The 17,919-nt window shown below is 38.0% G+C and overlaps 1 protein-coding gene across 1 annotated transcript; it reads left to right on the forward strand.

Annotated features, from left to right (window-relative positions):
• Positions 1-1,022: 1,022 nt before the first annotated feature.
• Positions 1,023-15,136, forward strand: LOC103155800 (shootin-1-like; the record flags this gene model as incomplete). The annotated part of the gene is made up of 10 exons (XM_007577643.2): positions 1,023-1,130; positions 2,752-2,833; positions 4,275-4,369; positions 4,460-4,606; positions 5,715-5,868; positions 6,486-6,597; positions 6,898-6,980; positions 10,855-10,955; positions 13,615-13,665; positions 13,975-15,136. Coding segments are annotated over 10 exons (1,044 nt in total), but the record flags the coding sequence as incomplete, so codon positions are not given.
• Positions 15,137-17,919: the final 2,783 nt, after the last annotated feature.

Here is a 17,919-nt window from a genome sequence, read left to right on the forward strand (position 1 = left end):
AATAAAATCAACAAAGACAGAAATCTCAGAAATCTGAGTTTCAGCAAAACTTTCAAAAGTGTTTCTTTTTTTTTTTACCACTTATCTGCTAGAAATGATTAAAAAGTACTGGTCATGATCAAAATTTATAGGAAAAAAAACAAACAGATTTTATATAAAGTCCACAGTACAAGGTGTGTTTATTCACAGAAAATCCTTGATCATTTAAGGGGAATGCTGAAAAAGAAAACTACTGTGGGTGTTGAGAAGCAATACCATTCGAAAAAGCTTGGGCATTATTGCAGCAACAGTATTTCTCATTGGAATAGTTAAGAAAATTACCAACATTGTGCAGCATAGCTTGTTAAGTGGCCAGTTAGCACTAAGCAACTTGTATCAGATAAATTTGTTCATGACAAAATAAAGGTGCTCATGACTCCAGAGGGAAAAATAAAATTCCACCAATAAAGTTCTGGAACAAGCTGATTTGCTCAGTCTTCAGACTGAGCAAACAAAGTCCAGTCGTCCTTCCACTACATGCGTGTTGAAGCAGAAGGTGAACTTCACAATCAAAGCTGGTCATTAATCAATTTTTAAAAGCATCGAGATCAACTGATTTCTGGGCAAAGATAAAAAGGCAGGGCAATTACCTGATATTATACTAGTCAGAAAATTTATAGTATTTTCATCCAAATTATTATGTCCAGGGTGTATTATAAGCCTGGCGGGCCACCAGGCTTTACTTGTGCCCCCACCAGGCTAAGCATTGCTTATTTATTTAGGTCTTTTTAAAATGTTTGCATTTTTAAGACTTTATAGTTGGTGTTCAAATATTAATCTTTCAATGACACATAATTATCAAGTGAAATTTTCAAATTTCCTCTCAACTTTAAAATTTTTTTTATCTCAAAACCACGACGGGCCGCTGGATGAATGACTGACCTAGTGCCAAACCACCAGGCTTAGCAAGTTTTCTGGGGGAAACCTTGACGTTCATGTTTGTTTAAAATCACCATCAATCTGAAAATGATGTTTACTTTGTTATTGTTTCAGAGCTACAAAATAAGTTGGAATTGACACTTAAGGAGAAAAATGAAGTCATCTCTAATCTTGAATCCACGAGACAACAACTAAAGACTGCCTGTGACGAAGTAAGTTTAAGATTTCTAATAGTTTTATACTTTGCAGCATCCTGTAAGGAGAATATTTGTCATAATCGAAGCGGACTGAGTGACACGCCAGCTTGGCTCGCTTTGCAAAAACAGCTTTTAAAATAGGCCAGCGTCGTCTCTTCGGGGAGGACGTTCAAGAGGACGTTCGATACTGAGACAGTGGATCACACTCTGTCTCCTGTGTCCACCTTTCTAAAGACTGCCATTTTATTAATACACATAAAAAAGAATTTGTTTTCAACAAATTCTTTTTGAAATGTGGCTGAATTGTTTCTTCTCTTTTTCTTATTTGCTGTGGCTCTCAAAAGTTCATACGCACTGTTAAATTTTCACATATTAGTGCCAAAAAAAACGTGTTCAAAATATTTTCTCTTGAAACAGTTGTGCAGTTCAACTGAAAAACAGATAAATATGTTCAAGGGGAGGTGCAAAAAACTTCAAAAAAAAGCTGCAGAAACTAGATTGAGTGTGCACACCCTTAAGCAAAAGTTAGACCATATTTTTTAAGCAAATTCACATTTGTTTTTTTAGTTTTTTTACTTTTAAGTCTTCTTTGATTACAGTCTGTCAATATTCTCCCACTTGGGCTTGCAAAAGTTTTCAAAAACTGTCTGTGGTTTTCTTCAGGTGAATCCAATGATCTGATTTTTTTCCCTCTGGCAAACTGAGTCCTGTGACACAGTTTCTGTCCTGTCTTTTCAATAACTAGAGAATAGGTAGATTTTGTAATGTCTATTGTCCAACTGCTTATTCTACTGCATAAAGAAGGCCTATCAAAAGTAAAGCTCACATGTAGTTTTTTTTTTGTTTTTTTGCCACTGTCATCCCCCTCTGAGCTCCTAGAATCCCTTGTGAAAGTATCTTTGGTAATATGTTTTCATTTCAAGTTGATTTTACCGCAATAGCAAGATTTTACACTGCTGGGAGACCCATGTTGTATATTCTATTAATTCAAAGATGAAAAGGAGTCGGACAGATTATTCAGACAAACTTTAGTGAAGAAAAAGGATGAATGAATCATATATGATATGATAGATGACAGAGTGTCACAGAAAACACAGCTCTTTCAGGAAAACCCCTCCATATTTGTTTTTCTTCTTCTAACTTCTAGTTCTAAAGCGTCATGGGATATATAGTCCATTCAATTAAAGGTCCACAAATGGTCAGTTTTGAACCAAATATGAAATACTAACTAGATCTATGAAATAACAATTACAACTCAAATAGTTGCTTAAATATTAAACTATAATATCCCAAATAATAAGCCATAAACTACCAAACAAATTCTCAACAACCTATTGAGACTTTAGGTCCAGGAAGTATAGACAGAAATGTTTTTCATTTAAATTTACAAAGTTATGTTTTATCTTTTTGAATCCTGTGCGCTTCGTATATGAACTTTCTTTCTGTTATCTTTACCTTCACAGTGTTTGACAAAAGGCTTTTTAATCTGTCACACATCTAGATTAATGTCTGACTTTTAATGTCAGTTTCACTTTAAGAGACGACACTGTAAAATAGTGACATGTAGACAAAAGAGACAAATCCATTTCATTTTCTTTCATAATGTTTTAATTTTATTTATTTATTTATTTTGCAGCTCATGAAAGAGAAACACAACAACACGGATTTAATTGCTGAGCGTCTGCAACAAAAGAAGCTCCTGGAGCATTACAGCAGAGGTTAGAGAGCCGTCCATGCTGCAGAGATGCTGCAGTATCATTATTCATGCCGTGTGTGAAAAGATGTAAACCCTTTTAGGGTAAGGAATAAACATTATTCGCCTCATTGATTTGCAAAAATTACCTATTTTGTTATGAACACACGTTGCGGGTCGCATATAGTTCAACATTTTCTCCTCTCGTTATTCACATTCACCCACAGCAACAGTAAAAGGACACAGTATGGAGAGAAAATGTCCTATTCACACAAAATGAACCGTTACGGGAACTTTGGCCTGATTCACAGGGGTCACTCTTTATTTAATACGTGTAATTTTGAATGTGACATGTGACGTTACGTTTCTTCGAAATGCATTGTTCCAGAGCTGAGGTATTGAATCAACATTATTGCCACTGTCAACATCTAAATAATTATCTTTGCCTTCACCTGGTGCCTCCGCTCCGCTTTGCAGTCATCTGTGCATGAAGGAGAGAGACAGTGATCGGTGGCTCTGGATGGGCGATAAATGATGCAGAATTTTCAGAGCAAACATTTTTAGGTAACTTAGAAGTCAGTCTGAACTTCCACACATCTTCTGCTTTCTGTCATTTCTGCACAGAAAGCAGAAGACGGACTCCAAAGACTCTCTTTTTATTTAGAATTATATGAGAAATAATCCCACTCTAACTTGTATGTGAAAGAATTTTATCCAGAGTGAGACTCAGAATGTTTTTTGTAATGTACGCTTAAATGCAGTAACTGAGCAAAAAGCTGTACTTCAAATCCCATCGCTGAAGCGTCTACATTCAGAGCAAAAGGAATCCTCAAGCCTTTGCTAAAGGCTGGCAGGTTGCTAAAGCAGAAATATCCAACAGGTTATTCAAAGCGCTGGGTGAGAGTCGGTTTAAAATATTACCGTCTGTAGAAAGGGCTTTTCACTCTGAGTGTCAGAGTAGCACTCGTAGCACTGAGGTATTTATGAGTGGACAAATCTGCTATTGAAGCTTTGAAATCAGTAACACAAAAGTATTCAGTCCTCTTGGAATTTTTTGTTTTGTTTTATTTTACAAGCTGTATTTAAATGCTTTTAAAATTAAATTGTTTATGAAGCATCTGTACAAAATATTGTATAGCTCAGTAAAAATAAGCACATATATATACAGCTGTGGAAAAAATTAAGAGGCAACGTAAAATGATCAGTTTCTCTGGTTTTACTTTTTGTTTTATGTTTGAACAACATGAACTTTGTTCTTTTATTTTATGAACTACTGACATCTCTCTGAAATTCCAAGCAAAAATCTAGTATTTATTTGCAGAAAATGAGAAATGGTCATACGTATATGATATTTACATATCATGCTGGACTTTGCTGCTTGTACAAAGTGACTGAGGTGTCTTTCATTGGGATTTAGCAATATGTAGTTTAACAGAAAATTATATGTGTAAATGTCTTAATATCAGTTTCTCAGTTTGCTGTGGAAGAATACGAAGCTTTGCAGCACACCCTGGACCTGGAGCAGAACCTGAGGACAGAGGCAGAAAACTTTGCCAGAGACGTGAGCCCGCACTCTTTTGTCATCTGCGACGTTGTGTTCCTGAGTCTTATCTATTTTATGCTGTTGTTATTTCCTTATTGGTGTGTTCAGATGCTGGTCGAACAGACAAAATTGAAGCGGCAGAGTCAGATCCTGCTGCAGAGCTGCATGCCCAGCCCAGCTCTGCAGGATGTGGTCAGTCAGGTGACCGCTCTGACTGAACAGATGGAGACCCAGAGGCTGCAGCATCAGAACCAGGTCCGATCCGAACCGCAAAACACTTTCCACAAAAACGAATCTGCTTGGAAAATAGAAGCTGTGTTTTTGCATGTTGATCTTTGTCTTCTTAAAATTTGTTTGTGTTTTTTTTTGTTTTTGTTTTTTTTTACATGTTGGATGAAATTAAACTTATATGTTTAATTTCTGTTAGGATACCAAACCTGTCAGCAGAGATTAAGGGCTGGTAGCTTGTCATCTAAAGCTCGTTTCACATCAGTTGACATCTGTGGATAATGTAAAGCTGTTACAATTCTTTGGAAAGGGAAAAAGTCGTATTGTGTATAATTGTCCTAAGAATCAATCAGGAAAAACTGCCAACTCTAACTGTAGTGAAAACTAACACAAATAATGAAAAATGAAATACAAGCATATTTACAGTATCTTATTTGTTTGATTTTATGATATGGTTTTAGTTAAAATCCATGAGCAATAACACCAAATTATACATTTGAACTTTAGCTTCATAGTTCTTATAAATAAGAAGCTACGTTCTTATGAATAAGAACTTAGCTTCTTACAGATAAGAAGTTAAATTCTTGTTCAAAAGGACAAGAAAGAAGGTGAGTTATTTCTTAGTTCTTCAAGCTAAACTAGCTTAAAGAACTTCTTTAGGTTAGCTTGCTAAGTTAGCTTGTTCTTGACTAACTTTGCTTTAGCAGCCCAAAGGGTACTTAGCTTAGTAAGGCTGCTTACCAAGCAGCCTTCTCAGGAGATACAGTTTTAGAAATCAAAGTGGCCCATGGCATATTTTACTGCAGGTGAACTGGCTTCTCTCTTTTGGTATTTAGTATGGAATATGAGAAAAGGAGTTACAGCACATGAAAATAAAACAAATACTGACATTTATTATTTTAATGTAACCAGAACTTTGAGCTTTATCTTTCTTATTTCTGGTTACCTTCCTTCCCTCATTAGTTATAGTTAGGGGGGGATAAATTAGTTAATTAGACACTCGTCCCATTATGTGGTGAAAAATATGCCAATTAATATTGGTTAACACTTAACCCGAAGTTCATTAAACAGTTGTTTTATATTTTGTGACTATTCTTTAGCCTGACTATAAATATGGTTTATGTTTGGTCACCAGATCAAGCAGATGGAAGAAAAACTAAAGACCTGTGAAACACAAAAGGAACTAACAGCATTAAAGTTGAAGCTGGAGCTCCTGGAGGAGGAAAAGGAGGCGTGCCGTATCCGCTGCTTTAACGCCGAACAACAAGTCAAAGATCTACAGTTTACAAGTAAGAACCTTAAGAAATGTGAAATCTGAGAGTCAGTGGAGTCCAGCACACAAGCTGCACCGCAAAGCACTGACAACTGCACAGCTTTAGCCTTTGAGCAGACTGCAGTAGTATTAGGAAATGGATGGAGGCTTGCTTGTGTTGGACATAAGCACAACATTTTCTGCTGTGGTATTCATGTAGTATTACACTCTGAAAAGTGTATTTGGGCTGTAATTTGTTTTATTAACGTTAATCTCACTTAATGTTTTGGTTTAGTGATGACAACTTACTTTATTGTGTTCATTTAACTTAAAACTTTATTGTGTTCATTTAACTTAAAACTTTATTGTGTTCATTTAACTTAAAACTTAAAACAACTTAATTTGAATTTATCCAAAATTAAGTTGGATAAACTTAATTGAATTCCTTGTAACCAATTGAAGCAATTCAATTAAGTTGAACCAGTTTCTTTTTACAGTGCAGTAAATTAACTCCTCCCATCTGTGTTGAAGAAAAATCCTTAAATTCTCCAAAGATCTAGTTTTACTTAAAATGGAATTGTTTTCATTCCCTTGTTCCTACACTTGCAGCTGTTCCTAAATATTTTGTGTAATTCTTTGTGCTTGATTGGCCAGTTGAGCAACTCCAGAAGAAGCTGAACGCTGCCACCAACCCACCCCCAGCACCTCCACCTCCACCTCCGCCCTTACCTCCTGCAGCCCCAGAGTCGACCTCTAACCCTCTCAGGTTAGATTTTTTTTTTTTTTGTCTGAACATCTGTATTTGAGAAGTTGTTGAGGAATCCACTTATGTAATGTAATAAATGCAATGAAATGTTTAAATAGAAATATATTTACCAATGAAAACTTTTTGATTAGGTTATTTTACATGATTCTAGATCTGACAATCTAGAATGGAACTACTTTGTTTCAGCGCCGATGAAACAAAAATGTTTTTCCAGGGCATTTTGAATTAAAAAAAAAATCTGCTCTAATACAAATATTGCATTTTATTCTAAGATTTTTGCTTTTTTCCCCCCCCCTACAGCTCATTGCTGTCACTGATTCGAAAGAGAAAGAACGTTAGCCATGACGTCCCATTGGTGGAGCAGAACTCAGCCAAGCCTGCAGGTACACAGCAAACATCTACACACCGCCTGCTGCATTTTATGTCACAAGGTCATTCTTAATTTGAAAATTATGTCTACAGTGTCGCTACAAAGTATTCACCCCCTTTCATGATCCACAGAGTGGATGAAAAATGAGGAAAAAAAGTGAAAAAGGAAATCTGGTTTCTTCATAATGATGGCAATTAAATAAAAAAAAATTCACAAAAATTAACAGATTGCTGGAATATTAAACCCCCTTTAAAAAAACTGGCAGAGATAGCGCCAACTAGTGGTGATAGTCACACAATGAGGGGAATGGAGATGAGTTGAGAGCAGCGAATGTGTCTCAAATTATTGCAGTCTAAGTTCTGCTGGTTCTGGAAGGTCCATTCCCTGGTTCAATAGCATCCCTGGTTAACCACTAGAGCAGGAAGACTAAAGTACGTTCCAACCAATCCAAGAAAAGGTTATTGAAAGCTTTAAGTCAGGGGATGGACACAACAAAATCTGAGCACTTCGTATCTCAGGTAGTTTAGTGAAATCCATCAAGATATGGAAGGAGTATGTCCCAAGGTTCCCAAGGTCAAGTGGAAGAAAGTTGGTCTGTTGGGACCAAAATAGAAGTTTTGGCCATCAGACAAGACGTCTATGTCAAACGCTACACATCACCGAAATCACACCATCCTTCCTGTGAACCATGGCAGCAGTAGCATCATGCTGAGGGGGATCCTTCTGAGTAGCAGACCCTGGAAGACTTGAGAAGGTAAAACAAAAGCAGAAACAGCCAGAGAACTGCGACTTCAGAGGACATTTGTTTCCCCAGCAAGACACCAGGCTTTCACCTAAAGTTAGACAGAAATGATTTAAATACAACAAGGTGGATGTGCTGGTGCGGCCCGGTCCGATGGAGAAGTGGTGGTCTGTTCACTGGCGATCCACAGGCAGCCTGACGGAAAGCGTAGCATGAAGAATGGAGGGAAAGTGCAGAGTTAGAGAGTCCACTCTGACCCCCTGCTGGGATGGCAGCCAGAGGAGCTGACACTAAATACCAAATTAAAGAGGGAAAATATTTCTACAAAATATTTGTCATTATTTTGTAGAAATCAGTTTTGCTTTAACAATAAAGTGTTACTTTTTAGACTTTTTTTTGTCAAAAAAGCCAAAGTTTGTTATTCATGACTGATTTGTCAAAGCAATATTAATAGTGTAACATCCAGGGTGTGAATACTTTTTGTATGTGCTTGATTAAAAAGGAAATGTTTATTTTACTGTTTGCATGGGAACATATCCTTGTTCACATCTCTATTATGCCACACATTTAGTGGTGATACTTCAACTCCAGGATTACAACTATTCATAAGAGAGTCCACACACTATAACATGGACTTCTCGGGACCTAGCGGCAAAATGGTCAGATAGTTTTATACCACGATGCAGATTTTCAAAAGCTGGTGGAAAATGCCGTTGGGTGACTTTCTGAATTTGATTAACAGGTTAACAAAACTTCAGCGTTGAAAATATTCGCAGTTTTCTTCGCCCCTTTGACTTTTTTTTTTTTTTTTAGATCTCTGCCTTTCGGGGAAAAAATCAACTCCTCTGTGCCATTCAATGCATAGTGGGGGGCATATAACAGCATTTTATGATACATTTTCTTTTTTTGCCTTCTTTTAAGATTACTAATACTCTTTCAGCTGCTTTAACCAGAAGCCCACTTTGTGTACAAAGGTTTATTATTCAAATTAAGTTCTCAGTTTTTCCCTGGATTGTATTCTGTCTGTATGGCATAACTGGTTTAAATACTTTAAGGTGTTTTTCATTTTACCTTCGATCTTTGAAGAATGAAAGTTTCTTATTAGGACAAAATGTGTAATTTAAAAAAGGTTTACGATGCCATCCTTCTCAAAATCTGCATGTTTGACCTCCTCAGTTAACATTTTAAATTCTTTGATTTGTAAATTTAAATTGAAGCCTTGACTTGTCGAAGCAGGTGAGTCGTCCGTGTTGACTAAACAGATTGAGCTGAGTCCTCATTTTGTTTAATAGTGATCAAAAATGTGAGGTCTGAATTGAGCACCAGGCACACATTATTTTAAAATTACATACGAGATTGAATAGGCACCAACCAAGGATCTTCTGCTCTGACTCCTGAATAATGGTTTCATTTTAAGCACTGAAGGAAAATATTTTGTTATTACTTTAACACAAAATTGTTTTTATGTAACATTTTTAAAAGACATCTCTGGAACAAATGTTCGATTGTGAGTGCCGCTGAATGTTCCATTTTAGAAAATTAAATATTAACATCCTTTTTTTGTGAATGGGCAGAGTTTTTGGCTGAAATAAATTATTTGTTCTCATCTCCTTCAGCCTCTCCTTGAAAAACTTTTGTATGGAAAATTGCATATTCGCGTGTGCTTTTATATGGAGAGCCATTCTTGGCTAAGTTTGCTAACCTCAGAAATTCCCATTTAACAGAGTCTGAACTGTGATTACTGCTAAATCAGTTGTCATGGTAACAGTTATGAAATTTCCCATGATTACAGCCGAGCTCAACATCAAAAATAATTATATTACAAACGGCCAAAAAGATGCAAGATTAGATTGTTCACCAACCTTTCATTCTAGACCTTGTTGAAAACTTAATGAAAAGTTCTAATACTGCTAATATCTTTTAGAAATGAAAAAAAAAAACACTTTTAATCTAGGGTCCTTCAGTCATGTTCAATAAATTTCAGTATTTATGAAAAGCTCAATTATTTCAGTATTTTAATTTCCTAAGTGACACACAATGTATAGATTAATTACATGGAGACTGATGTTTTCAATCTTTTTTTTTTATTATAATGATTTTCTTCTTACAGCCAATGTATTGCTGCAAGATGCATTACATTGTTGTCTTGTCCTTTCAAGATATTGAAAATCAGTATATAACATCAGTCTAATAAAAAAAAAATTAATACAGTCATGTTAGCTTAATGAAAAGTATGTTTAACACCTGCTTAAAGTTTTGTTTTTATAAAAGATACTTTTAATTTGGCAATCGAGCCTCATCAGAACCTTTATTTTAATATATTTTATAGGCTGTATAGATAAGGACATGGTAAATATTAAACAAACAGCCTCCAGCAACATGTTCTACAAAGCCATGTCAGGATCATATCAAGGTCACATCAGGGCAGATGTGGCCCTGATGTGACCTTGATCAGGGTTACATCAAGGCTACCTCAATTCACCCACCTGCTCTGTAATCAATTCTTCATGTTGCCACAAGATGGTCCAATCAGTGAGCGTCGGTTTTAAGTTCAGTCCGGCTCAGGTCCTGGTGAGAGGCATTCAAGAGATCACAGAATCCCACTTTACTGTTTAGTGGCGAAGGATTAGTAAAGTGCAGTTCTGCTGCTGCATTTCAGATCTTTGGGCCGAGCTGCAAAGATGCATGTGAGCAAGTTGGCCAAAAAAAAAAAAAAACTCGTTCAGTTCCACCAGTTGTGTCTGGAGCAATGGGCTGAAATCTTAGCAGACTTTTATGAAAAGCTTTTGAAAATATACTAAAAGCATTTCACCCAAGTCATACAACTGAAGAGGTAATTCTAACAAACGCCGAAGAAAACTTCAAATAAGTTTTTTGTTTTTTTTTTGGAAAGATTTGTGTGACTTTATGCCAAATAATGTGGACAATGTGGTTTCTCTTTCTTTGGGGCGTTTAAACATCTGACATCAAATGTAGGACATTGATCTAAAGATCATGTTGTATTTTTATCTCTCTAATTATATTCATTATTAACACTAACTCTATAATAGTTTTCATGTCCATATATTCAGTAAAAGCTCCACATTTGAAATGTTTAGCTGCTGGTAGTGAAATGTGACTCCTGTGTTCATCTGTCACTGCAAAGGAGACATCCGGCACCAGGCTGTGGAGGAAATGATGCAGAGAATTAAAAAGGGAGTTCAACTTCGACCAGTGAAACAGTCACCAAACAGAAGTGAACCAAAGGTAACAACAGCCTATGAGGCCTTTATGCTAATATGATCCATTCTCTTTATATTTACATTTTAAAATCGATTTGTTTTCAGTTGCAAATGTTGTGAATTCATGATGAAGCACCTGAATGCAGAAACTGATACAAGGGAGGTTGAAGCTAGTAAGAGTCAAAATTATTAGCTTGTAAGGCTTCAAAAGTAGAACCTTGCATCAAATTTGGATTTGGTATCTGACTGATACAGATAAATGTACACAGCATGACACAGACACACACACACACACACACACACACACACATTCACACATGGAAATAAACACATAGGCACGCCACGCTGTGGACTCTCAGCTGAACTGACAGGACTGCTGCTTTGGTGCTTCATAGGCAGTGAACCGTCTGACTGGGCCAGTTTGATATTTTGCATAATTAGAGGAGAAATGAGCAGCCACTCCAAATTTACAAAAAAAATGAAGGAGGAGCTAACTAAAAAAACTTAAAAACAAAAAGGTTAATGTAGGATGCACCCAAATGTGCATTGGGCCAGAGATGACATTGGACCAAACAACATTATCCCGTCCCAGATTGGCACATAATGTGCTTGTTTGTTAAAACGGACCAGGTAAACTGTCTTCAACAAGAATTTATAGACACTGATGAGCCAGAAAAGGGTAGAATGCCTTCTCCGGGTCGGAGAGAGTGTCCTGCCTCAAGTGGAGGAGTTTAAGTATCTTGGGATCTTGTTCACGAATGAGGGGAAAATGGAGTGGGACGGATTGGCGCAGCGTCCGCAGTGAAGTAGGCACTGTGCCGGTCTGTTGTGGTGAAGAGAGAGCTGGGTCACAAAGCGAAGCTCTCGATTTACCAGTCAATCTACTTTCCCTCATCTATGGTCATGAGCTTTGGGTCATGACTGAAAGAACGAGGTCACGGATACAAGCGGCTGAAATGGGTTTTCTCCGTAGGGTGTCTGGGCTCTCCCTTAGAGATAAGGTGGGAAGCCTGGGCATCTAGGAGGGACTCAGTGGAGCTGATGCTCCTTCACGTCAAAAGTTGAGGTGGCTCGAGCATCTGGTTAGGATGCCTCCTGGACGCCTCCCTGGTGAGACGTCCCAGACACGTCCCACTGGGAGGAGGCCCTGGGGAAGATCCAGAACACGCTGGAGGGACGATGTTTCTCGGCTGATCTAGGAACGCCTTGGGATTCCCCCTAAGGAGCTGGCCTGACCTGAGGTGATAATTGCATGAAGTGTTATGAAAAACCATGCCCGTATTTTCAAAATTGTGACTAAAAGAATTGTGAACATTATTTTTGGATAGTTACATAAAGAAAACAAAAATAACAAGAAACCACTCTCATTGCACTCAGTGTCCTTTTGTGATCAAGTTGATGATTAAAGCACTTGAGGTGTTAAGTTTTCATCAGCAGGCCTTTGTGAATAAAAATGGGCCAGATTTTTTTTTTCCTCTGATTTGTTTATCCTTTAGTTTGTGTTAGACCCAATTGGTAGTGTGTCCTCAAACCGAGTGAATTAACATGGTCAAAATGGGTTTCTTTGTAGGATTTAGTTAGGCTGAGGACAGAGAGAAAATAGAAAGGTAGATTCTACAGGATCATGGTGAAATTCATGGGCAGTCTTCTGGGCTTGGAAATAATTGGAACGCTGGAAATTTTTGTCATTGGGATTTTCAGTGTTTTATCTTTCAGTCAGCTTATAACTTGGTAGATTGTACCAGTTCCGTGCTGTACATTCTGTGCCACCTGCATTCCTAACACAGACTCATTGTAGCTTCAGATCCACCTCTGAAATTTATATCTGATGCAGACATGGGCAGAGTTTTACAACAGAAAAACATTTAAAAATCAGACGCATGACATTTACTACAACGCACGTTCAAACAAGTCGCGGTTCTAACTTTCATTCAGATGATGAAGCATGAATTTATTTCAGAGCAACAAGACGTGTCTGCTATTCTGTGTCTTTACGCTCAAAAGATTTTTTTTCTTTCACACTAAAACTGACATCGATGGTCGGGAGTTTGAAGAACAACAGTACCAAATGCAGAATACATTAAACACTAAACACGGACATGGGAAATGGAGCATTGTGATTGGAACAGAAAATGTCTTTGCTGCTAAAATCACTGAAGTGTACCAGCTGCAGATATAAAGTGTTCTTAAGCCTGTTTTTTTTTTTGTTTTTTTTTGCTCGTGTGTGCGCCCATGTGTGTGCGTGTGTGCATGTGTGTGTGTGGGTGTGTGTCTCCGTGTGTGTTGAGCATACAGTATATTGTTCAGTGCTCTCAAATCCATCAGTGTTCGGGATTATCTAAGAGCTTCTTGTTTTGTTAAAACATGACGTACGGTCAGGACTTCTTTCAGTCTCCTTGTTCCTCCTTAACAACTCTGTCAAATTAGATAGCATTAGGGGCTGCTCTGCAAGGTCATTATAAATAATGAGGATGGAAAAATTGTCATGACTCAAAATGCTTATGTGTTAACACATTTGCTTCTTGTAGAAAGCATACATCTTCATGCTTAAGTACAATGTTGTATCTTTGTGGTGAGAGAAGCAATTTATTCTTTAAGTGCTGAATGAGGTAAAATAAGCATAATGTGTCAGACCACTGTTTATTTACCAAACCCATTTTCTCCTCCTATTTTCCTTTTATCAGATGGAGAGGCTGCCCTCTAATTCTGCCATTCAAGAACTTAAAGGAATCATGGTAATGGGACTTTGAAGCCGTGTTTTGCTAGTTAAACTTTCCCTTTTTTTTCCTTCTGTGTTACGGAAATCTTTACTTTAGCATCTGTTTCTAGAAAAGTAGTCAAAAACAGTCTAGGTAGAAAGTACAAAACATTTATTTGATTGAGGTAATTAACTGGTTGGACATACATACATAACTAAATATCTGATTAAATGTTCTTTTAGTCGAGAATTCACAGTAAAATAAATTGAAGAATCACATTTATTTGTATTTAATATTCACAGTTATGTCCCTTATGTGTCCCACATGATATCTTGACCTGTCCAGGAGAATTTCAGCAAAACTCGCCCTCAGCCCAAAGCTGTGTCACCATCACCAGGCCAGGACGAAGAGCTGCAGAGGGTTCTTCTAAGAAGACGGGACATCCTGAAGTCCTAACATAACGCCACAAGTCATTCTCCTCATCGTCTACATCATGAAATGCTTCTATCGTTAAGTTATTGGATTCATCCAGAAGTTTAATGTTTAGGTCCACGCAGCCTCAGTGGATAAGAGTCATGTAGTACAGGATGGTCCCTTTGGTTACGTTCACATTGCAGCCTGACGTGACCCAAATCCGATTTTTTTTATCACACATTTTTTTTCACACTTCCAAATGTACACGACTTGTGAATGGGTAAATGACCTGAAAGTGTCCCGCATGTGCACTAGAGGGCGCAGTCGAAAAAAATCAGTAACGTCAAGTAACACATAGAGATCGTTCTCAGTGTTTTGCCAACTGCCATAAAGAAGAAGTGCTCAGTGATTGTGGAAGTAAACATAGATGCTAATGGTGGAGCATAGCTTATACATTTGAAGTTATTGTCCGACTGGAGCCAGAATATTGTCAACTTAATCCTCATTGTAGTCATTATTGTTAGTTGGACTTTTGGTCACATTTGAATTGGATATGTATCGGATATTCGGGTCGCAGTCGAAAAAAATCCGACCTTTGTTGGTCAGGCTGTCATGAAAACACCAGATTATGGGAAAAAAAAGAAAAAAAAATCGGAATTGGGTTACTTCAGGCTGCAGCCTTGGACTTAACAAACTTACTGTCTTACCTTCTGAGGACAAATAAAGAAAATTTAAGTCAATATTTTGGATAGGTTTGGGTTTGGTTTTCTTTTCAGATTTTGTCCCCGTTTCTTTCTGTGCGAGTGAAACCTTATGGTTTTCTGTGGTTGGATGTGGAAGACAGTAGGTCACCTTTAGAGAGCTGCATTTTCTATTAAGTTAGATTCTAAGAATCCCTGATATACTTTACATATAAAAAGATCTCCACACATAAAAGAGGGAAAATAGAAACTGTTTGGGTTCCTTTGAACTAAAATGAATGACATTTATTGTGCTATTGATTTGCTCTGAGAGTCTTAGTCTGGTCAAATGAAAGTTATAAACGCAACGTCACTTTTTCGATGCTTACTAAACTCTTTTTTCGATCAGTGCACTTTTATTTGCTATGTTTTGAATAAGGTTTGGAATTTGTAGCCTTGAGCTTTTTTCAATGCATATTGTTTCGGTTTAGCTGGGATTGGGTCTGGCAGCCGTTCAGTGGGCTGCTATGGGTCATAGAGGATGTCATTCCTGCTCTTTATGCCATCATGTTTTTGGCAAGACATCCACTCAGCAGTATTTTATACTTGGTGACTTTTAAATATTTAAGTGTGCCGAAAACTATGCATCACCCTGAATCAGTGGTCAAACCACACAAGTTTACAGCTATCTTCAACAGAAAGGCTTGATGAGCAGCAACTTTGACTGATAGTGCTTTTGCCTGATGTTATTGACATAAAAATAATATCTGGTTTTATTAAAATCAGTAGCATACAATTTCCTTGCAATTTTGTTATTGTCCTGCAGCTGAGATTTTCTTTGCTGAATTTCTTTGAATAAAACCAAAATATAAATATAGCATCTTGCAGAAAATGTCTGCGTTCTGTGGGTCGCTTGTAGGCAACCCACAGAACGCTCACAGAAACAAATCGATATTTTGCACAGCAAGAATTACAGGCAAATGATACAGCTAAAGCTGCGATAGGTATATTTGACAAAAATATGATTTTTATAAATGTGTTCAAACATTCACTGTACCCTCACAGTACAGGACAATAGTGAACAAATCCACTTCCTTTGGCTCCTCCCTACGCAGAAACACATCCCTCCTGGTCAGAAACAACCAATCTCTTGCATTAGTCATAGTGGGCAACATCTCTCTGCCTGGCTTCCTAACCAGATGGCCAGACAGAGATTTAAAGAGAAGCCTCAAAAGCAAATGAGGTGGATTAGCAACGCTAATTCTGCTGCTGCTGCTTGTCATGAAACGCTAACATCACCATATCCAGTCATGAGACTGTCACAGAGCAGCAACAGTCAAGGGCCTCCTCACATTCATTGCCAGTTTCTCCCAGGAGTTTTTGTAGATATCATTGACTCCTGTTGTGGTCTTTGCTACAGCAGTTCAGGAGAAGCCTCTGACTGAAGACACTGTCGGTGGATTACAACCTCACAAAGAGGACACCTTTTGTCTTTTGGTTATGTTTTTCATTTTATGCAAAAACCTTCATTGTGCAACAATCTGCAGAGGTTCCAGAGTCATCCCTAATACAGAAGCAGCCATTTTTTTTTGTCAGGTTGTTGAGCTTTTTCATTGGCTCTGATCCTGGTAGATGACGGCAGAATACGACTCACTGAAGGTATTCACTGGAGGAACCTCTTCAGAAGCCAGGATGGTTTTTAGTCCCTGTTGTTTCCACTAAAGGAAAAGGAACTCTAGGAACAAATCTGACAAAAGCAGTTAGGAATACATATTACACATGTATGTATGTGCTCAGGGGTTAGATTTAGGACTATGGTGTGAATTGAGTATGGGTTAGGGTTAGGATAAGGGTAAGGTTTAGGATGTAGAAATGAATGGAAGTCAATGGAAAGTCCTCACAAAAATAGCCACGCAAACATGCATGTGTGTGTCTGTGTGTGTGCGTGCGTGTAATCAGTAATTATTACCACCTTTTCAACCACTGAGAATTTTCATAATTACAGAGATCAGACTAAAATATCTGCTGGCTGTTTTGTTACAGTGTCTTTGGCTGGATTTCCCCTCAAAGCTCCAGCTAGTGATGGCTTTTAGTCAGGTTTAGACCAGAGGATCAGCCTGCATCCTTTGAATGCAACAATGGCCAGACTGCTGATTAAACCACGCTGTTAGGCTTTCCTGGTTCAGTTTTGTTTTCCCTGACACCTGCCCAGACTTCCCAGATTCCTGCTCTGGCGAGGAAGTGAAACATGAGAGCTGTGAACTATGACAGATGTCCCTCACCTATTGTGTTGGGCTGTTAATTAAAGCTTTAAGCTTCATTTAGCACTGAGATACAATTTCCTCCCCAACCGATCCACCTAACACAGTTTGTGGACGAATGTAACTGAAGTCTCTCTGACCAGAGTCAGCGGCAGCACGTTTTGGAGTGCACAACAATTATTAGTTTCCTTTTTCTTCCATGCTACAGAAACAATGTTACACAGAGACACACACGCACACACGCACGCACACACACACACACACACACACACACACACACACACACTTTGTCTGTGGGTGCAAAAGCAGAATATTAGCAGCGTGTCTGTAAAATCAGGGTGAAGGTGTGTGAACAAACAACATACAGAGTGCGCGTTACAGCGGAATAACGTGTAGATTATCCTGGATACCATATTGAAGGACGGCGTTAAACAGTCAACCTTCCTATGACATGAAATGAAACTAAGGTTGTTTGTGTTGGTTTATGTTGCTGCCTCATTAAATCCTCCACGACTAAAGATGTTTTTGTGGCTAAGGCCGTCCTTTAGGCTCAACAGTAAGGCCATATTTAATAACAGCTTTGAGGAGTGACTCTCTACTGTTTCCCTCTTTTATGAGCTGACAACTTGCTTCGTTCTTTCCCTCTGCAATCTACTAAAACCCGCCAGACTTGGTGACTTTAATTATCAGATATACACACGTTTTGATCGAGGCAAAACATACAATTACACGAGCCGTGCTGCTGTGTCCTTTTTTTCCCCTCTGCCTGGTTGCCGCTGCCACACCTCTGATCGTCGTTAATCAACACAGCAATGGAATAAATTGTTTTGTTGTTTTTCGTTTGTTTTCTTCCCTAATTGCTATAAGGGAACAGCAATTAGGGAGGGTTTTTTTGTGTGTGTGTTGTGGGAATACTTAACTTGACCTGTTTAGTC

Source organism: Poecilia formosa, unplaced genomic scaffold (assembly GCF_000485575.1).
Source record: "Poecilia formosa unplaced genomic scaffold, Poecilia_formosa-5.1.2 Scaffold448, whole genome shotgun sequence".
Classification (NCBI taxonomy): domain Eukaryota; kingdom Metazoa; phylum Chordata; class Actinopteri; order Cyprinodontiformes; family Poeciliidae; genus Poecilia; species Poecilia formosa.